The sequence below is a fragment of the Mesoplodon bidens genome (genome assembly GCF_964165515.1).
Source record: "Mesoplodon bidens genome assembly, chromosome: 4".
In the NCBI taxonomy this organism is placed as follows: domain Eukaryota; kingdom Metazoa; phylum Chordata; class Mammalia; order Artiodactyla; family Ziphiidae; genus Mesoplodon; species Mesoplodon bidens.
This window is the reverse complement of record NC_138160.1, coordinates 117,950,376-117,975,074: the sequence shown is the minus strand read 5'-3', so window position 1 is coordinate 117,975,074 and position 24,699 is coordinate 117,950,376. Positions and strand designations below refer to the sequence as shown.

Genomic DNA, 24,699 nt, shown 5'->3' with positions numbered 1-24,699 from the left:
TACGTGGACAGCCAGGCCTCTTGTTTTGATGAACTTTTGTCACTGATTGCCCAAAACCTTGCTCTGGCCACTTCCCATATCCTTTCCCCCCCAGACTGTTCAGGAAGGTAGGAACCCAGCTTTCCCATAGAGCATAAACTATGGAAAGCCCATCTTTGCTCCTACCCTCTAACTCATGTAGCACCTTCCCTTCATCCCCAAGCCCTCAAACCACAATGACCTGGCACTTCCCTCTCCCAACTGGATACATTCAGGAAGCAAAAAGTAATAATCGGCTGCAACAATGTAATGATGATATGAAAATGAACCATCCTCCACCTCCAACCCCATCCTCAACCTGGCCCTGCTTTTTAAAACAGCTGGCACAGGAAGAATTTAGTCCACTACAAACAGATTTGTTAGATTTTTAATAAGAACATGGAAATCCCAATCAGCCCTTCAACAAAATTAAAATACAGAAAGTGAAATTAAAAGTATTCTACAGTAAATGACTTTTATTAAAAAAAAATGTAACTGTGAACATATAAACAAGCCTGCAGGGCACTACAGTACAGCCGGGAATATAGATACATTTTCCAATGTACCTATGGGCCAATGAATTCCATCATTTTCAAATAAATTCTTAATAAAACTCCACTGAGTTGGAAAGTTTTGCTGAAAATATTTCCGGACAAAACACCCCCAAAACAAAAAGCCTCATGTAGGAAAGCAAACTTTCCTTTGCATTTGGAACTATAAGAGGAGTCCCAAGGGAACGCTGGTAATAGATGGAAATGGGTCCTGGAGTCACCAGTGTGTGTATGCGTGGAACGCACCAACAGCACAGACATGACAAAGTTCTTTCTCAAGATGGCTGTTCCCTCAAGATAGGACTGAGATGGGATGGGGAGAAACTAAAAGAATCCTACAAAGCCAATTCTTTAAAATTCTGCTTTGGCTGATTTTTGTGCTATAATGGGCAGTTGATTTCTAAAAATCTTATTTCTTCAAAGAGTTTTATCGAAAGGAAGACTAAATGTAATGTGCCTTTCCTCATAATCCAGGAAAACAACTGTGGTATTTCAAAAGTTCTAAAAATATCTACTTTCATGAAATAGTAACTATTTCACTACAAACCTATTTTTCACTAAATACACACGCCTCCTAATCCTGGAGCCCCTTGGGAAAAGCAGTGGATTCCCCCTGGGTCCTTCAAGACTCCACTGTTTACGGGAGAGATGGTGGGGAAAGGCTTCACCTGGCTCCCGGGATGGGGTGTGTCAGAGGTCATGTGCAGAGACACCGTCAGGCTTCCACCAGGCGTGTTTAAGCAATTAGCCCCCACTTATACCAGTTATGTGATTCCCCCTACCTCCAAACACATTCCCACTTAACTAGGCACAAGAGAAAAAGAAAAGAAAGGTGTGCCCACATTCCTGGTTTCCACGAATCTCAAATCATGAGAATGTGCAGGAAAGCCCAGCGATATTCAGGCAATTCAGAGTCCCAAAAGGCCACAGGATGGGGATGTGGCACCTTTGGCTTGGAGTCTGAAACTGTGTGTGTGAACAGTGCGACTTTCCTGTGTCAACCTTCAGTGTTGAGGCAGCAAAGAGTGGCTGGAGAGTTTGTAATACTGACCACACTGGCTCCAAGTGAAGGACCTCTGCTCCAGCAGAGAACCCTGCTGTTCCCTGTATGTGTTGTGAGTGAAAGACCTGCTTCACAGGCGAGTTTGGAATTTCTCCATGCCTAAGACCTTGCCAGCTTGGATTCATGAGCCTTGAGGGTGCCAACAGCATCTTTCACTGCGTGATAAATGATGTTCTTCACCTGGAGAGAGCAATCAGCACAGTCACTTTATGGCAGCCACAGACTGTGTTCTGCAAATGAAAATGTTATGTCCTACACTGACTAAAAGCCTTCTGATTAGTGAGGAAAGCCCTCAACCAGGACTGCGTGCTTCCTAAATCAATCCCAAAAGATGATTTACAAGTCACACAAAATATATAGTCTATATTCAAAAAAGAATGATTTCATCATTTGAAAGTCTATGTAATCACCATCCTCTACATGCTGGGAACTACTGTTAAGCTCTTTATGTGGACTTTCATTTAATCCTTACCATAATACTATGAGGTAGATTCTATTATTATCCCCATTTTACAGATGAGAACTGAGGTTCCATGGTTAAGAATCTTACCTGAGGTCCTGTAGCTAATAAGAATGCACTAAAACAATAGTGGGCAGGTAGGATTTATTGGGTATTTTTCCCTTTTGTGCTTATACATATTTTCTAATTTGTCAAAAAGGAACACATATGTGAAGTAAAAGTTATTAAAATAAAGTGAACAGGATAAAGACGGTTTTAAACCAACACCGTGATTATTTCTGAGGAGATGGAATGGGAAAGAGTACATGGAGGCTTCAATAATGTAGTTGTTGTATATGTATATATTGTGTATGTGGTACGTATATGATGCTTTATTTCTTAAGCTGAGTTATGGGCACACAAGCCCCCTTTGCTGTTCTCTATTACATTTTTTGTATTAAGTCAATAAATATTTACTGAGTACCTACTATGTGTTAGGGAAAAGCAGTGAATAAAACAGTAAAATCCCTGCCTTCATGGAGCTTAAACAGCTTATGTCCTAGTAGGGATAGAAACAAACATAAAATACATAGTATGTTAGATGGTGAAAAATACTACAGAAGAAAATAAAGCAGTGACAGAGGATTGGGAGGTGACATGTAACAAGTAGAGACCTAATGGAGGTGGGGTCTGAAATATGTATGCCTGAATACTTGCATTATATATCTATAATATCAATGTTATCTATTTATCAATGTGATGGTACTTTGTATAGGAACTTTATGGTTGAAATATTCCATAATTTTGAAAAAGGAACAGCAAAACAGATCAAGTTCAGGGTTAAAGGTGATTAAATCTACCAGCAACCAAGAAAAATCTACAACCTCATGGGTCACTGACCAAAGAAAACACACCTGAGTCACAGGCACGATGGAGGAAAACAGGTCACATGTGACAGGCTGGAAGAATGCCTATTCAGATGCTGAAGTTCTGCCTGGGAAATCTTGCTTCCTTATTCTTTTTCTTTTTTAATGTTATTAAAGCATCCAAGTATATTAACAATGAAATTCTGCCCTTAAAGTTCCAATCCATTTCTGAGCAGAGGAAAACCTAATCTGATTGTCCAGCTTAGATCTACAAGTGGGAAACAACTCTTAGGGACATGGATTACAGTCCCTAGCGGGGCTCTAAGGAATTGAGTTTGCACAGAAATTTGCTGTGAGAAGCAGCTTCCGGGAAAGAGGTTTAGAACACATTGCCACAGTGCTTTTCCCACCTGACTGAGGAAGTCAGTCTAGTCAGTTACTAACACGGATACACTGTATCTTCCAGGGGCAGAGAAACAGAAGACTGTCACACTGGAAGTGATTAGGTTAAAAGATTCATATTCTCTAAAAGCAAACCTGAAGAGGACTGATTAAATACCTCCTGGAGGGAGGACTCCATACCCCAGACATGGGTCCCTTAATCATCTCTCTGCGGTTTTATTGCCCAGGTTATATCCTCAGAAAGGAGAATGTGCCTCCTGTGTATGTAGCCTAGTAGAAGATGAGAAGACAGGGTTGGGGTGGAGGAGGAGTTCTTTACCTGCAGTTTATCCTCATGGTTTGTATGAGTGTTAGAGAGATGCCTGAATTCCTGAGTCAGGCGGAAACAGTGCTTTACATGCTCTGGAGATACAAAGTCTTCTGCTACTTTTATGCAACTGTATAGATTGTGCACCTGGGAGAGGAAAAGTACAGAGGCAAACATCAGGCACTAGAGAGTCAGCAACAGGTGTCCATCATATCGTTTAAAAAACACTTTAGAAATACTTATGATATTCCATTTTCATAAGGACAACAAATGCAGAAAGACTATAAGTATATACATTTATAGATGAAAACGTTAGTATTTGCACAGAAAAGGATCTGGAAAAATATACACCAAACTGTTAACAGTAGGCTACTTTCTGGAGAAGGCAGGACAAGGGGACTGAAAAGGGATATGGCATAGGTAGCTGAACAGAGACTCACCTTTTCTCTAATAGTCTCCCTTATTTAAAAATCTTTAAATGAGCATTTAAAATTACATGGAAGGGGGGCTTCCCTGGTGGCGCAGTGGTTAAGAATCCATCTGCCAATGCAGAGGACACGTATTCGAGCCCTGATCCGGGAGCATCTCACATGCCACGGAACAACTGGGCCCGTGAGCCATAACTTCTGAGCCCGCAAGCCACAACTACTGAAGCCCGCGTGCCTAGAGCCCGTGCTCCGCAATGAGAAGAGCCGCAATGAGAAGCTCGTGCACCGCAACGAAGAGTAGGCCCCGCTCACCACAACTAGAGAAAGCCTGAGCGCAGCAACAAAAACCCAACGCAGCCAATAAATAAATTAATTTAAAAATTAATAAAATTAAAAAAAAATAAAATTACATGGAAGAAAATTAAACGTCAAAAAATAAGTTGCACTTGAAGAGCAATCAGTCTAACCCAGCCATTTATATCTATTGCCAGATTAGCAAGAACCACAGATATAAGGAAACTATGGGAATTGTGGAGCCAGCCCTACCCCCAGGTTGGAACATACCTGGTGTGGGGCTCCAGCAGGTATGAAGACGGCATCTCCCAGGAACTGAACAATGGCCCAGCCTTGCACACCATATTCCTCATAGAGTCGCTTACGTAGGGTCTGGTCCAAGTACCAACTTTGGTCATGAATTGGATCATGATCAGGGGGATTCTCTTGGCCTTGCTCTTCTCCAACCTGATCATGAAGCCATGATCAAAACCCAAAGATGGAAAAATCAATAAATACACAAAGATTATTAACAGGATAAATCCAACTTGCTGCAGTAACATCACTGGTGGGCCAAAGTTTCTACTTTATTCAATATCCTCTAAGTGTGGATTCAGCCCTATGGAGCATTTTGACAGAGGGCACAGGTCTTTAATGCCAACAGACTCCACATGAGAAACCCTAGGCAGGCTGTCTCAGCATCCCCAGACCCTTCGTCTGTGAGCTGGGAACCCACTCAGGGACATACCTTTCGGAGCAGCTCCCGGATCTTCTCCGCATCCTTGGCTGCATAGATGTGCCACAAAGCACCGGGTTTCTCCTTTCCATCATGAATCCTTTGCTTTGTCACCTCATCAGCATCTCCCTCATCAATTGTCTTGAGCACCTCTGAAAAGAGCAAAGTGACACTTTTCAATGTAACCAGCCATTTCAGTACCTCTGAGTGAAGCAAAATGTCCAATTCAAACAAGTTTAGTCTCTACTATTCTCTATCTTTCTGGAGTGATATAAGGTAGAATCAAAGAATCAAAACTCATATTGGTCTAAGCTTCCTACACATGGGAAGAGCGACCCTAATCTTCCATACTTAACAGAGACTCAGCATTTTTTGGAGATATAGTGTTCCTTTAAAACGTATTTCCTGCTCAAACTGTGTAGCCATATTTTATGTTCAAATTGCAGGTTATTTCCTGCTGTAAGTAGGTGGACTGTATACTTTCTCAAGACCTCTTCAAACTCTAGGATTCTGTGGATTTAAGGCCACGAAGAGTAAAGCTTCTCTGGCAAATTAAGAGGCTTGGCTTCTAATCCTTGTCTCTTATGACCCTTTAAATGACAGCCTAATGGAAAGATGTGCAGATGTGTAGCATCAAAAGCAAATGTGTGGCAGGAAATATACCAAAGTAATGATATTGATTATCCCTGAACTTTGAGATTTTTTCTTTTTTAAAATTTTGTTTTCTAAAACTTCCATAATTAGCACACATTAATTCTACATTGAGATAGCGGAGAGTGCAATGCAGCAAAATATCACTTTTATGCTTCATCTCTGTGCAAATGACCTGGCTTTATCACCTATTACCCCATAGCTGAACTGGGTGATGGACAAAGTAGGCCAGTTTGCCCTTTCTTCTTTATTCCTCTTTGTGATGCTACATACTCAGTGTTAAAGGGCAGCATTCCCAGAGAGGGAATAACTCTGGTCAAAGATACACAAGTACCACTCTTCTCTGCTGCAATCACCCCTTTGTCTGGGCACCTACTATGCATCATGCCTGGCAGAGATTTAAGAAAAACCCACTGGCCCTGACTGAGGAGAAAGACATACCATTTTACTCCTGAGGCTAAACCTCACCCTGCTGAAGCACTGGGTTCTAGAAATCATACCTTCATCATGAGCACCCTCCCCGATGGGGATCCCAACATACACCATCACATTAACTGCATCAGACACATCTAAGTGAAGATTTGTTGTGCCAACTCTTCTGTCTTCTGCTGTTATCAAGCCTGAAGGTAAAAGGAAGATATGCAAGGTGAAAGGGCAATATTCTGTTTTGTTTTGTTTTTTTTTCTTTTTTGGCCGTGCCGCGAGGCTTGCAGGATCTTAGTTCCCCGACCAGGGATTGAACCTGTGCCCTCAGCAGTGAAAGCGTGGAGTCCTAACCACTGGACTGCTAGGGAATTCCTGAAAGGGCAATATTCTGAAGAATCCATATAGACCCTACAAGTGAAAACATACTGGAAGATGTTCTTAAATGTGTAACACTGGGAGAATAACGTATATCTATTTATCAATAAATAATCCTCCTCGTCTCTTTTCTAGTGTTTTAAAACTGATTTCGAGCTCAGTTGACACTATCATTAGCTTTGGCCATCGATCCAATTCCACCCTCCTAAATGATCTGTCCTTCAAAAGCAAAACAGATATGGGCATTATGGACACTCAAATGAAGCCTGGCTTTCACAGTGGTTTAGGACATTACTGTGAATTCACAAAGAGCTGGTTGGGTAGCATGGTACTCAGACGTCTTCACTCTTATCTTATCAAGTCTCTTAAAAGCTAAGGATCTTTGGTCGTGCCGTGCGGCATGCGGGATTTTAGTTCCCTGACCAGGGATAGAACCCTCACCCCCTGCAGTGGAAACACAGTGTCTTAACCACTGGACCGCCAGGGAAGTCCCTTGGATGGAACCTTTGAAAGGAAACTTTCTAACTACTGTGTGTGTGTGTATGTATATACACACATACATACATATACAGTACTGGGCCCAAAGGGCTATTATGCAAATCAATGGCAAAAGCAAACATATTCTAACCCATCCTGGATACTGTCAACTTCTTCAGCGCCTGTCACTTTGTCCTCTATCATCTCTACACATGATCCTGACTACAAATCTCCCTCTATAGGTGAAATGGAAATAGTAGTGTCCAAAAAGGTCAATTATGGCCTCTCCCTCATACCGTAGGCATTGTACATCTTGGGGCCCAAATCGGGCCTTACAAAGTAGCTGGGTAGCCTAGAGGCTAGATTGAGTCTGCCATCTCGTTTGGTATATTCTGGCAGAGGAAGGTTCTCCATCAGATCTTCAAACCTATAAAAAAAAAGCACGAAAGATGACTTAGCTTGTTAACAGGGAAAAAGGAAAAGAGGTGGAGTGCACTTTTTGGTGATTACTTTGTGACAGCTTTAGCAAAGCACAAGTCTCTCAAGATGACTCACTGTAGTTCACTAACCTTGTTGGCATCATGTCCCGAAAATCTTCCCCAGGAGGCCAGTCCTTGAGTTTGAGCACCATTGGCTGCCCATCTTCTGACCTTAATCGCTCTGTAAGACAGAAAGCAGTCCTACAAATATCTGCTGGGTTGGCTGCTGCCTGATTCTCCAGTGACTAAAAGGTTTAGAAGACTAAACTCTTATTTTCAGACTTGTAAACCCCCATAATGGATAAGGTGGGCTTTGTTTTCCTTAGCCACTGCTTTAGTACATGATAAATTTTTCCATCTCAAAGTGAAAGTGCTCCACACATCCCATGTGATCATGTGCTTAAGTCCAGGTATGCTCTGGGAGCCATGTGATTGCCATGAGAGCTACCTGGTTGGCACCAGGATAGAATGTTCCTCCTCTTAAGAGGATGTAATTTGTTATTTCAGCGGTAGGGCTGGGCATATAGATGCTTACTTTGCAGTCTGCTTTTACTGAACCAGATGTCAAAGCTACTTACTGCATATGATCTCGAAGCCATCCCAGAAATCCCGAACTTTCACATCGGAAATTATAGCACAGTTCCTGCAGTTCACCAAGTCCACATCCTGGTCTCCAAATTCCTGGCTAAAGGCTTCTGGCTTCCAGAGTTCAGACTTGAGTTTTTTATGTACCCCTGATACCAGCACTGGCTGTGGAAACAGAAGTATCTCAATCAGAGTCACTTAGGAAATACTTAGCTCAGGGCTAAGGGACAGAATAGGAGGGTTTCCTGGGGACAAGCTCTTCTCCACAATGATTTATTATTCCCTCCCAGTTTCAGAATCTATGGATTTCAACAATGTCAGCTACAGAAAATGAAAACACTTCTACTCTGTTATTACACTTGATTCTCACTGCGGGGGGTTGGGGTGGGGGCGCATTCCACAAAAATCACTTCTGCTGCCCTGGTATCTACCACTATTTTGAGGTGAGAGGATAAAAAGCTGACAGATGCAAGCTCTGAGAATACGTCCTCACATCTCGAATGAAAAACTATCCAGACAATTCTACAACCTCCCCCCCTTCCTCACACCTGCTAATGTATAAAAATCAGGAAGTGTTATCACACTATCACACAGACTTGTATGGTCTTGAAACATTTACCTAGAAGAGTACCACCCACTTCCACCCATTTTCGCCTCACCCCATATCACACTTACGGATTTTCCTCTAAAGGTGTCATTAATGCCAGATCACAACCTCACAGGAATTTCAACTGCCCTTTTAAGAACACAGAGCTACACAGCTGAGAAATAAAAAGATCCACAATGTATTTTTAGGAATCTTCTGACTTTTAAAAATCCAAGAAAACTCGAAGTAGCAAGGCTGTCTACAACAAACTTAGTGTATGTCTAAATCTCCTTGGCAAAGTGTCTCCCAGAGAGAATTGAAACTATCCTGGTAGCTATAGTGGGCAGGCAGACAGCTGACCCTGGGATCTGCTTATTCTTGCTTACCTGGCCTTGTTTCCAACACTCCCGGAAGATCTTCCAATTGTTTTTGTTGCTGGGGTCATGGAGACACAGAAGTCTTCCATCACAGAGCCAGGAGTGAGAGGTATGGGGGTCCAGCACATTTAACCCCATCACCATCTCCTTCACTTCCTTTTGGGTATCAGTCAAGTTACAGGCCCGCTTTGCAGCATCTGAGGTTTTCTTATTTTCTACCACTGAGGCAATGATGTGGTCAAGGAAGTTGGGTAGGCTGGCCTTGTTCTTCACTCCCTGCCAGACACAAACCCATCAGGTTAGTATGACTGAGGCACCATCAGTAGAGTATTCAAAAACAGTCTCACAGTTATATTCACACGGAGTTCTGATCTACCTGATTAAATTTCATAAAAGTTATTGTAAAGTCTTTTGTAGTTGGAGGGGGGAGCCTAGTAAGTCACTATCTTACATTTCCCTAGCCTTCATATTTTGCTTTATATTTATGGGAAAAAAGTACAGAAAGGTCCCCTCTACTGCAGGAGATCTGAGACCTAAGAAATGTCTTTGGCATTCAGCCCCATTTTAAGCATATGCACGTAGACTGCAGGGATCACAAAATGCTGTAACTGAGTGAGAAAGATCATTTATTTTGAGGGTTACACATTTTTTTTTGGCCAGCATGCCCAAGGGATATACTTCAATTAAGTAACTGAGGTGACTTATCAAGGCAGTGATTTTTTTTTACCAGGGAGTGTACCCCAATAAACAGTTGTACCAGAGTACCCAAGATAACTGTATATTCTGAAAGCAGTCTCCTACTCCCCAATCCGTCCCCTACCAAGAATCTCTCATTTGTTTCAGCTGGTGGGAAAGCTCAGGCCCAGAGATGAAAGTGACATACCTAAGGTCATAGAAGTGAAGGAAGGGGAGGGCTTTTGTTAACTTGATAACACAATGTCTGAAGTATCACTAATCATGATCTCTACAGAGTATATGTAATCATATAACATCCTGGGGAAATTTAAAAAGAAAAAGGAGAACTGGGAGTTGGAGCAGTACAAATAAGACAGAGCTCAAAGTAATTTTTTTGGTCATTTATCCAAAAGAGAAACAAATAACCCACATTGTACAAGGCTCAACCACCCACAGTTCATCAAATTTCAGTCATTAGTCATAAAATAGAATGAGAAACATATTTGTGTACTTGTTTGAAATGATCTCTGAAATACATAAACTGAAAATACAAAAGCAATGTATAAAAACATCTGTGTAAAAAGTGGGGGGGAACTATATACATATTTTAATATCACTGAAAGGACAATCATGAAACAGTGGTCACCTACAGAAAGGGAGGCAACAGTGAGAAGGAGACTTTTCACTGTATTTTTAAAATTTAAATTTTGTACGTTTTGAATTTATTAGTTCAGTAAATGCTTACGAAATACTTATGTATCAAACATTGTGGCACTAGGGATACAGTCGTGAATAAAACAGACAAAAATGGGGAATTCCCTGGCAGTCTAGTGGTTAGGACTCTACTTCCACTGCTGGGGACCTGGGTTCGATCCCTGGTTGGGGAACTAAGATCCTGAAAGCTGTGCAGCACAAAAAAACCAAAAAAACAGACAAAAATGCCTTTAAGTGGAGGTGAGGCAGAAAATAAATCAAACACAGCAAGTCAGATAGTAATAAGTGTTATGGAAAAAGTGCAGGGCTTCCCTGGTGGCTCACCGGTTAAGAATCTGCCTGCCAATGCAGGGGATACGGGTTCGAGCCCTGGTCTGGGAAGATCCCACATGCCACGGAGCAACTAAGCCCGTGTGCCATACTACTGAGCCTGCACTCTAGAGCCCGTGAGCCACGACTACTGAGCTCAGGTGCCACAGCTACTGAAGCCCACGCACCTAGAGCCCATGCTCCGCAACAAGAGAAGCCACTGCAATGAGAAGCCTGCGCACCGCAAGGAAGAGTAGCCCCCACTCGCCACAACTAGAGAAAGCCCTGCGCAGCAACAAAGACCCAATGCAGCCAAAAAAAAAAAAAAAAAAAAGTGCAGAGGAAACAGATATGAGTGGAGGATGGGAGTAGAATGGACTTTTAAGGGTGATCTAAGAAGAAGTCTTACTGAAGAGGTGACATTTCAGTAGGGAGGAGAGGAAGTTGATTAAGAAGCAGGCCATGTTGTGACATGGGAAAGAGAGCTCTCGGTGGAGAAAAAGACAAGTGCAAAGGCTCTGAAGAGAGAGCATGCCTGGCCATGTTCAAGAAACAGCAAGAAGGTGGGTGTGGCCAGAGCAGAGTGAACAAGAGGGAGAGTGGTAGTTGAAGTCAGGGAAGTGAGGGGAAGATAGGGCTGGAACGTTATAGTCCACTGAAAGGACTCTGCTTTTATTATGAAATTGGAAGCCCTTGAAAGATTTTAGGCAGAGGTGATATAATGTGACGTATCTTAAAAGGACCACTCTAGCTGCTCTGTGTAGAAAGGGAAGAAATACAGAGGACCTGTAAGGAGTTTACTAGAAAAATTCAAGCAAGAGAGGATGTTGACTCAGACTAGAGAGGAAGCAGTGGAGCTGATGAGAAATGGGTGCACTCTGAATACATTCTGATGATCAAACTGAAAGGTTATGCTAACAGATTAGATATGAAATGTGAGGGGGGAGTCCCAAAAGACTCCAAGATTTTTCGCCGAGCAATTGGAAGCCACTGACCAAGAGAAGTAAAAAATAAAGGAGATGCAGGCTCACGGGCAGAAGAACAGGAGCGTGGTTTTAGAGGTGTTAGGTTTGAGGCGTCTATTAGATACCCAAGAGAGTACAATATGAGCGTACTGCCTACGTTTAGAAAAAATTTAATGTCTGTTATTGTCAAGAAAATAAAGTGATTCCTGCTGATGATTAAAAAACTTCAGTCTCAATTTCTACTGACTTCCTAACATGGCACAAAAGGTTTACTACTTAAAAGGATCTCAAACATTCCCAAAACTTAATATAAAGAAAGATCTTGTCAGCTGGACTGATAATGTGGAGGACACAGGTCAGTCATATACCCTCTAACCCAGTTATCAGATCTCTGATGGCTCTTTCATGGAAAAGCAGCAAAGCCTAGAGTTGTAGAGAGGACACTTACTGCTGAGGATGTAGAGAAGACCGGGGGGAAGGGTATGCCTGTGTCCAAGGGGGTTTGAGGAAGCTTTCCGGGCCCGGAGTGGAGGAGGTCTCGAAGGCTAGAGCCTTCAGTTTTGTTGTTGGAGGCAGTGGGACCCAGTAACAGACTGTTAAAAAGCTTTGGAGTCAACGGAGAGACCTTTGCAGTGGAGTTGAATGAGTCCAGCCCAAAGGGTGAATGAGACTCTTTACTGAGCACCGACCTCAGGGACCCTGCTTCTGTAAGAACATAACCAGGAATAGCATTAGGCACAAGGAATACCCAGCAGGCAACTGACTCCTAAAAATCAGCCAAGTGGGAAAGAGGAAAGACTTTCCCCTCCCCTGCCCCCCAAACTACGTACAGCTTGTCTGGGCCAAGCCTGACGAGCTATGACTATGGCAGGTCTCATGGCCAAGGAGAAGCTCTCCTACTTCTTCCTTTCTTTTCCAGATCTGGATTTCAAACTTCCTTTTGTTCCCATCCATCTTTTGTTTCCCTCACTTTCTAAGACAGTGTTTCTTCAAGTGGGTCTCCAGAATACTTGTATTAGAATCACCTGGAGTGCTTGTTAAAAATGGAGAATCTTGGTCTTACTCGAAGAGATTTTCACTTAATAGTTCTGGTGGGGCACAGGAATCTGCATTTTTAACGATTTGCCAGGTGATTTTGTGCCCACTAAAAAACAAGTCTAGCCCTCCTGGCTAGTAATACTGGCTATCAGGGCCATTTGGGAAGCTTGTTAAAAATCTTATATCGATTCTGACTAAAGAGGTTTGGGGTAGAACCCAGCCATGTGCCTTTTTTAAAAAGCTCCACTTCTAGAAAGAAGTGGAAAGAGATTCCCTCATTTTACATGATCAGCCAGAGAAAGCAAGTGGCATGTTTCAAAAATGTGGATGGTAATGTGTGAGTTTGAAGAATCCCAGAATAACTCAAGTGTTCCACCCACAGGCAGGGCAGAGGCTTGTGTTAATCTCACCTTTTGTTTCTTCCTTAGCCTTCTGAGTTGCTAAATCCGCCAACCAGTGCAGGGCAGAGGAAGGTGGGCCTGTGTCAGGGCAAGGGGGCCTGATGGCTTTTAGCTCACTATTGCTATTTGACGCCGAACTGTCTGCTTTCAGAGGCTCGTCAGATCTGATGTCAGTACTGTCGGCTTTGGCAACATGGTCAGTCTCTGGTTGTGTTACCGATGCAGTTCCTCCTCCACCTGAGAAGGTGGTTTCATTTCCAGAAGAGGCACTAGGGTTTATGCTAGGAAGCTATAGCACAGAACGCCAACATGGTTAAAGTTTTGTCCTTGTGTAGAAAAAATACAATGCAAATAGTAATGACAGCTGACACTAAACAGGTCTGGGAAAGCAACTGTCCCATAAACTGCTATTTCACTCATTCATTAATTTAACATATATTTGTTGAGTCCTACAATGTGACAGAAACTATGCTAGGTTCTGTGGAAAGAGCACTGAACAAGACTTGAAAATAAAACAGCGTTTTTGTTTGGCATGCCTGAGGCTCAAATTCTGCACTGGCAAATTGGTGATTAGAACTTGACTGCATAGAGCTGTTCTGAGGATTAAATGAGATAGTACTGATATATGCAAAGAGCTCAGCATAGTGTCTGGCACACATAAATGCTCAATAAAATGGTTATTATTCTATTATTGAATTTTCCAGATGATCTGATCTAATATGTCAACTCTACTGAAAAGATATTTTGAGATCTCTCAGCATTAATCCCTGTACCTCTTATTGATCATGTGTAGCATTCATGGAAAGCCCTCCGAATGTAAGAGGTGTGTGTGTGGTTTTTTTCTTTTTTAAAAATAGCCTCTTATTCAAAATAGTCACCATCACACCAGAATGACCTCCACCTCTGACAGAGCAATGAGAAAATCACTGCCTCTCTGTGAAGGCTTAGGACTGCTTTCAGGGTAGAATGATCCCAGATCAGCAGGCTAATATTCATATTTCTTTCCTCAGTACCTAACATGACAAGGCAGGGATCATGCATACAGACAGGATTGTATTCCTAGTGACGTTTTCTATACTCTTCACCTACACAAGGAACCTGAGGTACAAATCTTGACAAGATGCAAAGAATCTCTTTGTGCTATTAATCAAACAAGCCTGAATTGGTTTTAAAGACACAGGAAGAGAAACTCATACCAGTCAGGGGGAATTTAAATCCCTTGAGTAACTTCTGGGGCTCTCTCTAGACAGGCCTCCCCATCCCCTAATTCCCCAGGAATCTAACAGTAGCCTGGGACAACAGAGGTGAAAATGAGGCACTTCCTGGTACAAAGAACTTGAGTTTCTCTCAGTTGTACCTATACACACCACTTTACCTGTGACATCCCATTAGTGACAGCAGGTCTCAACACAGATTTGTTCTGCCGGCTAATACAAGGGCAGTTTGCTTTAATTCCCCACTTGCCCCGGGCAGCATGTACCATGTCTCCAATATTGTAAAGAGCTGGAAAAAAAATAACAATTAACTTTAGAATAATTGTATGTGCCAGGTATTGTGCTAAAGACCTTATTTACATTATCTCTCTCAAGCTTTACCACATTTCAATGAGGTAGCAGCTTGTACCCTCAATTTTCTTTTTTTAAAGCTTTTTTAAAAAAAATTTTATTTATTTTTTATTTTTGGGTGCGTTGGGTCTTCATTGCTGTGTGTGGGCTTCCTCTGGTTGCGGGGCTACTCTTCGTTGTGGTGTGTGGGCTTCTCATTGCGGTGGCTTCTCTTGTGGAGCACGGGCTCTAGGCGCGTGGGCTTCAGTAGTTGTGGCACGCGGGCTCAGTAGTTGTGGCTCGTAGGCTCTAGAGCGCAGGCTCAGTAGTTGTGGCGCACAGGTTTAGCTGCTCTGAGACATGTGGGACCTTCCTGGACCAGGGCTCGAACCCTTGTCCCCTGCATTGGCAGGAGGATTCTTAACCACTGCGCCACCAGGGAAGCCCAGTACCCTCAATTTTTGATGATGAAACTGAGACTCAGAGAAGTTAGGTTATTTGCTTAAGTACATAAAGTTGGTAAATGAAAGTACCGAGACTTTAACCCAGGTCTATCTAGCAAGTTCTGTGCACGCTTAACCACTAAGCTACACTCCCTCCCTCCTCTAGTAAACGTTAACAAGGTGTCCTTTAGCAGAAACTCTAGGGGTAGATTCCCTATTGTTCAAGCGTATGTAAACATTTTGAATTGTATACTTTTTACTGTAAGTTATACCTAAAAAAAAAAATAGACCAATGTAAACTTTACACAAACATTTAACCAATGCTTAGATCAGCAGGGAGCAGGCATCTGACCACTGCACTCAGGGAGCTCTTCTGCTCAGATGCACTGGGTTATAAAGATCCAGGGGGTGGCTCCCCAAAGTGGAGAAGAATATAGGCAGAGGATTCACCAACTTCAGTGTGTGTATGTTAATGGAACTGTGGAAGCTGGAAACAGACTATCTGGAGGAATCAAAGAAGTAAGCTGCCACAAGACCATTCATTCCTACTGTTAAGCTGCCTTCTTCATGGATTCAAGAGCTTTGATTAGCTTCAGCTGGATTTTTATAAACCTAGAACCAAAGGTCTTTCTGGAAGCCAGGGGACTGGCTTTTTCTTTCTTTCTTTTTTTTTTTTTGCTGGGCCACATGGCTTGTGAGATCTTAGTTCCCCGACCACGGACTGAACCCAGGCCCTCGGCAGTGAGAGCACAGCGTCTTAACCACTGGACCACCAGGGAATTCCCGGACTGACTTTTTCTATTCTGGTCCTGCCGACCATAGGAATGTAAAATGACATCTGAAAAGCAACCAACCCCTCCACCCAGAAAGGTGAGGCAAAGTGGGTGCAGTGGCTGCATACAATCTAACATTTCTGAAGATTCAAATTCTCAGGGAAATCTAGTGAGGCTTGAAAAGACTCAAGCTGAGATAAACCATTTTACCAAATATTATGGTGTGTAAATTATAGCTCAATTAAAAACATCTTTTTTCCCCCACCAAATCTAAAAAAGGAATTCCTTTACCTGTGCCAGGGATGATCTGTGTGGGCATGAGATTCTCTGGTTCATGGGACTGCCCCTTTGCACACTTCAACCAGGAGAAAACCTCTTCATCACCTATCTCTTCTGTCTCTGAAACAGAAATGAAATGACTTTACTTATTTTATGAGGGTCACAAGATGTATCTCTCTCAGTAAGTCAGAGTTTCAGACTTTACAGGCCAATTTTTTCATAGGTCAAAGAAGATAACAGCTAACTTTTAAAAATACTGCTGGGCTTCCCTGGTGGCGCAGTGGTTGAGAGTCTGCCTGCCGATGCAGGGGACACGGGTTCGTGCCCCGGTCTGGGAAGATCCCACATGCCACAGAGCAGCTAGGCCTGTGAGCCATGGCCGCTTAGCCTGCGCGTCTGGAGCCTGTGCTCCGCAACGGGAGAGGCCACAACAGTGAGAGGCCCGCGTACCGCAAAAATAAATAAATAAATAAATAAAAATACTGCTACACTGAGGTATAATTTACATAAAATTAATTCAACAATTTAAAGTGTACACTTCGATGAATTTAGACAAATGTATATAGTTGTAGAAACAGTACTACATTCAGGATTTACAACTTTTCTATCCCTTCATAAAGTTCCCTTCAGCCCTTTACAGTCAATACCCTTTCCTCAACCCCTGGCCACCAACGACCAACTTTCTAACACTAAAGTTTTGCTTCTTCTAGAATTTCATATCACTGGAAACATATGGTATGTCATTTGTCATTTGTGTTGGGCTTCTTTCATTTAGCAGTGATTTTGAGATTCATCCATATTGTTGCATTTATCAGTAATTCATATCTTTTTATGTCTGAGTGCTGTTCCATAGTATGGATGTACCTTATTGTGTTTACCCACTTAGCAGCTGGTAAATAGTTGGATTGTTTCCCATTATTGGCTATTATGAATAAAGTGCTACAAACATTCAAGTACAAGCCTTTGTGTGGACATATTTTCATTTCTCTTGGAAATACCTAGAAGTGGAATGCTAGTTTATGTTTAAATTTATAAAGAAATGGCTATACTGTTTTCCAAAGTGATGCTACCAAATTGCATTACCATCAGCAACGTTTAATAAGTTTTAGTTGCTCCATATCCTTGACAGCACTTTTGTACTCTCAGTTTAAAAAATTTTAGCCATCCTAGTGGGGTTGGTGGTTTCTCATTATGGTTTTAATTTTTATTTCCCTAGTAAGTAATGATAGTTTTTCCCCATGTGTTTATTTTCCATTGATCTATCTTCTTTGATGAAGTATCTGTTCAAATATTTTGCCCATTTAAAAACTGGGTTTTGGTGGGGATTTCCCTGGTGGTGCAGTGGCTAAGAATCCACCTGCTAACGCAGGGGACACGAGTTTGAGCCCTGGTCCGGGAAGATCCCACATGCTGCAGAGCAACTAAGCCCATGCACCACAACTACTGAGCCCGCGTGCCACAGCTCCTGAAGCCCACGTACCTAGAGCCTGTGCTCCGCAATGAGAAGCCACTGCAATGAGAAGCCTGCGCACCGCAATGAAGAGTAGCCCCCGCTCTCCACAGCTAGAGAAAGCCTGAGAGCAGCAACAAAGACCCAACTCAGCCAAAAATAAATAAATTTAAAAAGTAAAAAAAAAACAACTGGGTTTTTTGTCTTCTTGTTATTGAGTTTTAAGAGGTCTTTATTATAGATGCAAGTTCTTCAGCAAATATGTGATCAGCAAATCTTTTCTCCCACTATGTGGCTTGCCTTTTCATTTACTTAATGTCTTTTGAAGAGCAGTTTTCAAATTTGGTATTAATTTTTCTTTTGTTTTTTGTGTCTTATCTAAGAAATATTTATCTAACCCAAGGACACAAAGGTCTTCTATTTTTTTCCTAGAGGTTTTAGAGTTTTAACTTTTATGTTTAGGTCTATGATTTACTAGAGTTAATTTTTTGTATATAATGTGAATAAAAATAGTTCATTTATTTGAATATGTATATACAGTCATTTCAGTACCATTTGTGAAAGGACTATCTTTTTCCATTCAATTACCTTGGCACCTTTGCAGCTAATCAGTTGAATGTATATGAGTGGGTTTACTTCTAGACTCTGTTCTGTTGTACTAACCATAGTGTTTTGATTCCTGTAGCTTTATACAAAGTCTTAAAATGTAGTAGTATAAATCCTCCAACTTCATTCTTCTTTTTCAAAAGTTTGATTATTCTAGGTCATTTGTATTTCATATAAATTTTAGAAACAACTTGTCAATTTCTACAAAAAGTCCTATTGGGATTTTCATTGGAATTGCACTTAATTATAGATCAATTTGGAAGAACTGACATCTTAATATTCAATCTTCTATCCGTGAATACAGTACATCTCTCCATTTATTTATTTAGCATTTAATTTCTCTTAGCAATATGTTGTAGTCTTCAGTACATGTATCTTTTACATATTTGCTAAATCTATCCCTAATTGTTCACTGACATCATACAGAAATAGAACTGAATTTTGTTATGTTGACTTTGTATCCTGCAATCTTGCTAAACTCATTTATTAGTTCTGGTAGCTTTATTGTAGATTTCTTGGGATTTTCTATATAGATGATCATGTCATCTGAGAATAAAAACCATTTTATTTCTTTCCAAGCTATGAGCCTTTTTAAAAAATTATTATTATGCTTTTCCTTGTCTTTTATTTCTTCATGCTGACCAGTAACTCCAGTTCAATGTTGAACAGAAGTTGTGACGAGTGGACATCCTTGCTTTGTACCTGATCTTAGGGGGGAAAATGCAGTCTTTCACATTATATAAGATGTCCCTATCTATACCTAGTTCAGTGTTTCAACTTTTCTTTATCATGCCCCCAAAAAACCTTCTTAGGCTTTTTTTTTTTGGTAATTGTGCTACCCACTCCAAGAAATCTGAATATAAGATACACTGTATATCTGTTTATTTGTACCATTTTTGGTTTCGTTTTTCCACCTTTTGAATTAATTATTTTTTATAATATGATTTTGTTTCCATTTTTGGCTTAGCGGCTATATCTCTTAATTTTTTTGGTTTGTTTTAGAGTTTGTAGTATCTTTAACTTACCACAGTCTATCTTCAAATGCTATAACACTTGACAGTGTTAAGACCCTTATAAAACAGTACTTCCATTTTCCCCTCCTTTCCTTTGTGCTGTTATTACATATTTTAGTTTTACTTAAATTATAAACCCCACAATACAGTTACTACTTTTGCTTTAAACAATTATCTTTTTAAAAGATTAAGAAAAAAAGTCTTATGTGTACCTGCATATTTACCACATAGGATATTCTTCACTCCTTTGTGTTAATCCAAATTTCCACATTGTATCATTTTCTTCTGCCTGAGTAACTACCTTTAACTTTGTAGCATGGATCTGCTGGTGATGAATTCTATCATTTTATCCATGTCTGAAAAACTATTTCACTCTTGAAAGATATTTTCACTGGTATGAATTCTAGGTTAATAAGTTTGTTTTCAGCACCTTAAAATACTATTCCATTGTCTCTGGCATACAGGTTTCTGACAAGTTAGCTATCATTCTTATCTTTGTTACATAATGTGCCTTTTTTCATCTGGTGCTTTTCAGCTTTTCTCTTTATCACTGTTTTTCGGTAAGTGATTATGATGTGCTTTGGTGTGGTTTTCTTTTAATTTATTTATTATTTTTATTTATTTTTGCCTGCGTTGGGTCTTCGTTACCGTGCACAGGCTTTCTCTAGTTGTGGCGGGCGGGGGCTACTCTTCATTGCAGTGTACAGGCTTCTCATTGCGGTGGCTTTGCTTGTTGCAGAGCACGGGCTCTAGGCGCACGGGCTTCAGTAGTTGTGGCCCATTGGCTCAGTAGTTGTAGCTCGTGGGCTCTAGAGCACAGGCTTGAAAGCTGTGGCGCACGGGCATAGTTGCTACACGGCATGTGGGATCTTCCCGGACCAGGGCTCAAACCTGTGTTCCCTGCATTGGCAGGCAGATTCTTAACCACTGCGCCACCAGGGAAGCCCCTGGTGTGGTTTTCTTTTTGTTGTTGTTGAATAAATCTATCTATCTATCTATCTATCTATCTGTTTATTTTTGGCTGTGTTGGGTCCTTGTTGCTGCACGGGGCTTTCTCTAGTCGCGGCGAATGGGTGCTACTCTTCGTTGCGGTGCGCGGGCTTCTCATTGTGGTGGCTTCTCATCGTGGTGGCTTCTTTTTTTTTTTTTTGGTGGTACGCGGGCCTCTCACTGCTGTGGCCTCTCCCGTTGAGGAGCACAGGCTCCGGATGCACAGGCTCAGCGGCCATGGCTCACGGGCCTAGCCGCTCCGCGGCATGTGGGATCTTCCCGGACCGGGGCATGAACCTGTGTCCCCTGCATTGGCAGGCAGACTCTCAACCACTGCGCCACCAGGGAAGCCCATGGTGGCTTCTCTTGTTGTGGAGCACGGGCTCTAGGTGTGCAGGCTTCAGTAGTTGTGGCACACGGGCTCAGTAGTTGTGGCTCGTTGGCTCTAGAGCACAGGCTCAGTAGTTGTGGCGCACGGGCTTAGTTGCTCAGTGGCATGTGGGATCTTCCCGGACCAGGGCTCAAACCCATGTCCCCTGCATTACCAGGCGATTCTTAACCACTGCGCCACCAGGGAAGCCCCGGTGTGGTTTTCTTAACGTATTTTCTGTTTGAGGATTATTGTTGGATTTGTGGTGTTATAGCTTTTACATCAAATTTGGAAAATTTTTGGCTTTATTTGTTCAAATATTTTTTCTGTCTCTGCCCTCCTGCCCTTTCTCTTTCTGGAACTCCATTTATAAATTTTGGAGACTGCCCAATACATCCTGTAGTTCAACAAGCCACTCTTATAAATTTCTTTCTTCTCTCTGTGCTTAGTTTTTATAGTTTCTATTGCTGTCTTCAAGCTCACTGTTTCTTCTGCAGTATCTAATCTGCCACCTAGTGTAATTTTTGGGGGGAGATATTTTTCATCTCAAGAAGTTTCATTTGGGTCTTTTACATGTCTTCTGTTTTTCTCATTGTGTTTTCCTTTATGTCCAAGCATATTTAAAAGTTTTATAATAGCTGTTTTAGGTCCTTGTACAATAATTCCATCACTACTGTCATTTCTGGATTTGTTCTACAGATCATTTTTTTTTCTTTTTTCAGGATTATTGGTCATATTATTCTGCTTTTCTGTATACCTGATCATTCTTCACTGAATGCAGAGCTTTGTGAGTTTTATGTTCAGAGTACTGGATTTTGTTGTAATCCTTTAAAGAATGTTTGGTTTTAGTGTGGCATATAACTAAGTAACTTGTAGATGAATTTGATCCTTCCAAGGCTTGCTTTACACTTCATTATGGCAGCTCCAGAGCAGCCTGTATTCTGGGACAACATCAGTCTTACTACTAAGGGTGTGACTCTTTTGAACTCTATCCAGTGTCTCTCCACTCTGGCTGGTGGGAATACAAACTGTCAGTTCTGTATACTACTCAGTTGACTGCCTTGAGGAAAGTTTCACCTTATGCATGTGCAGATCACCATAAGACAAAAAAAATTTAGATGATTTCTCCACAGATCTCTGGTGTTCTCTCTGTGTAGCTGTAACCTCTTCAGTACACTACCTTACTCTTCACAGATTCTGATCTCTGTCTCAACTCATGAGATTGCCAAACTCTATTTTAGTTGCCTTTCCCTGGGGTACAGGATGGAAACTGCCTCCAAGCAGTAAACTGGGGCAACTGTAAGATTCACCTTGTTTCTTCCCTTTTCTTAGGGAACACAGACTCAAACTGCCTGTTGTCTAATATCTGAAATTGTGGTTTCATATATTTTGTCTGGTTTTCTTGTTGTTTATAGCAGGAGGGCAATTTGTGCAGAAGTTTATCTTTCATGGGCAACAATGGAAGATCTTAGCTCCATTAACATGTAGAACCTAGTGGATGTCAGGCCCTGTGTTAACCACTTTACATACATCATCTCATTTAATCCTCAAAACAATGCTGTGAGGGACATACTCATATTATCTTTGTTTTATAGACAAGGAAACTGAGGTTCTGAGGGGTTAAGTAGCTAGCCCAAGATACCATAGTTGGTATAATAACATGTGCAAGTAGGATCCAGATCCTAGTAGCCTAAGCTCTAAAACCACTGTTACAGTGGTTACACTGTATCTTATAAGAGGGAAGAATGAGGAAGTGGTGGGCAATAAGGTAAAGCAAAAACAAAGTGAAGCAAAGGATTTGAATAGACATTTTTCCAAAGAAGATAAACATAGGGCCAATAAGCATATGAAAAGATGCTCAACATCAGTAGTCATCTGGGAAATGCAAGTCAAAACCACACAATGAGGGACTTCCCTGGTGGTGCAGTGGTTAAGAATCCACCTGCCAATGCAGGGGACACAGGTTCGAGCCCTGGTCCAGGAAGATCCCACATGCCATGGAGCAACTAAGCCTGTGCGCTGCAACTACTGAGCCTGTGCTCCAGAGCCCGCGAGCCATAACTACTGAAGCCCGCGCTCCACAACTACTGAAGCCTGTGCGCCTAGAGCCCATGCTCCGCAACAAGAGAAGCTACCACAATGAGAAGCCCGCGCACCACAACAAAGAGTAGCCCCCACTCGCTGCAACTAGAGAAAGCCCATGTGCAACAATGAAGACCCAATGCAGCCATAAATAAATAAATAAATAAATAAATTTATTAAAAACACACACACAGGGCCTCCCTGGTGGCGCAGTGGTTGAGGGTCCGCCTGCCGATGCAGGGGATACGGGTTCGTGCCCCGGTCTGGGAGGATCCCATATGCCGCGGAGCGGCTGGGCCCGTGAGCCATGGCCGCTGGGCCTGCGCGTCCGGAGCCTGTGCTCCGCAACGGGAGAGGCCACAACAGTGAGAGGCCCGCATACCACAAAAAAAAGAAAAAAAAAAAAAAGAAAAAAAAAAAAAAAAAAAAAACACACACACACATAAAATGATATACTACTTCATAGCCACTATGATGGCTACAATTAAAGACATTTAATAACAAGTGTTGACAAGGATTTGGAAAAACTGAAATCCTCGTACATTGCTGGTGGAATTATAAAATGGTGCAGCTACTCTGGAATACAGTTTGGCAGTTTCTGAAAGGGTTAAAAATAGAACTGCCATATGCCCCATCAGTTCCACTACTAGGTATATCCTCAAAAAAAATGAAAACATATGTTCACACAAAAACTTGTACACAAATGTTCCTAGTGGCATTATTCATAACAGCCCAAAGTAGAAACAACCTAAATGTCCATCGACTGATGAATGGATGAAGAAAATGTAGTATATCATACAATGGAATATTACCTGGCAATACAAAGGAATGAATTAGGTGCTATAACATGGATGAAACTTTGAAACAGTACTCTAAGTGAAAGAGGCCAGTCACAGAAGGCCAAATATTGTATGATTCCATTTATATGACATGTACAGAATAGGCAAATCTATATAGACAGTAAGTAGATTAGTGGTTACCATGGCCTAAGGAGGGGGAGGAATGGGGAGTGACAGCTAATGGGTGTGAAGTTTGTTTTTGGAGCAGTGAAAACGAAATTACTATATAACCTTGAGACTATACTATACTATGGTGATGACTATATAACCTTGAGAATATACTAAAAACCTTTGAACTGTACACTTTAAAAGGGTGAATTTTACAGCATATTAATTATATCTCAAAAAAAGATGTTATTAAAAAAAAACTAAACCAGGGAAGATGAAGCTTTACTCTTCTTGGCTTGTTTTAACCTTCCCAGTTAGGCTGGAGTATTGGCAATTTTAAGACTTCACAATGTGACAAAACATAAATGAAGCTAAACAGCTAAAAAGGAGGCACAAACCCATTTCTGCTTCAATTTCCAAGTCCACACCTCCACTGACAGTTTACCTTTAGAACTACACAGGACAATATTTGCTCACCACTGCGTGGTCGGCTTTTCCTGAGCCTGTAACAGTCAAGGCAGACCCCAAATCCGCATTTGCGACAAACCCAGTGGATGTTGAAGAGAGTTGTTTCACATACATCACACATCTCCCGTACACCACGCACTGCTCGCTTCCATGCCACTTTCTCTGGTGGAAAAAGGAAGAGGAATACTGTTGGCACTGACCATCCTGAGCAACAGCAAAAGATCCCAGACCCACTGATTTCTACTCAAGTGTTTTGTCTAGCAATTAAACTCAAAGGTTCATGACGTCTGTATTTCTATAACTGTAAGAGAAACAAAATACATGGAATTTCTAATATTTCTGAACAAGTGTCAATGAGAATGAATGTCACATGTTGTCATTTAAGATACTATAAAATTTTCAATTTGGGGAATTTTGAAACAAGAGGATTCTTCTCTTAAAGTGTAGGGCATAATTTCATAGTACAATATTCTTTGGTCTAGAAATAGGGTACAGTATCTCATAGACACGGAAATATCATAAATGTCTGAAAAATGTGGGTTCTAGGTATGAAACACAACAACCAGTAGCACTTCATCTATTCACAAACCATC

The 24,699-nt window shown here is 41.5% G+C and overlaps 1 protein-coding gene across 2 annotated transcripts in view; it reads right to left on the bottom strand.

Moving 5' to 3' along the window:
• Positions 1 to 392: 392 nt before the first annotated feature.
• The window catches only part of KDM3B (lysine demethylase 3B), a 61,689-nt gene continuing 37,382 nt past the window's right edge, over positions 393 to 24,699 (bottom strand). For both annotated transcript variants that reach the window (XM_081230884.1, XM_081230885.1), the window contains 14 exons: positions 24,116 to 24,268; positions 16,193 to 16,300; positions 14,517 to 14,644; positions 13,151 to 13,430; positions 12,151 to 12,407; positions 9,049 to 9,315; positions 8,070 to 8,241; positions 7,582 to 7,672; positions 7,309 to 7,439; positions 6,235 to 6,354; positions 5,096 to 5,235; positions 4,639 to 4,815; positions 3,659 to 3,793; positions 393 to 1,812 (listed from right to left, as the gene is read on the bottom strand). In XM_081230884.1, coding sequence (XP_081087010.1) covers positions 1,732 to 1,812; positions 3,659 to 3,793; positions 4,639 to 4,815; positions 5,096 to 5,235; positions 6,235 to 6,354; positions 7,309 to 7,439; positions 7,582 to 7,672; positions 8,070 to 8,241; positions 9,049 to 9,315; positions 12,151 to 12,407; positions 13,151 to 13,430; positions 14,517 to 14,644; positions 16,193 to 16,300; positions 24,116 to 24,268 — 2,240 coding nt within the window. In that variant the 3' untranslated portion in view covers positions 393 to 1,731. The remainder of the gene's footprint in view (positions 1,813 to 3,658; positions 3,794 to 4,638; positions 4,816 to 5,095; positions 5,236 to 6,234; positions 6,355 to 7,308; positions 7,440 to 7,581; positions 7,673 to 8,069; positions 8,242 to 9,048; positions 9,316 to 12,150; positions 12,408 to 13,150; positions 13,431 to 14,516; positions 14,645 to 16,192; positions 16,301 to 24,115; positions 24,269 to 24,699) is intronic.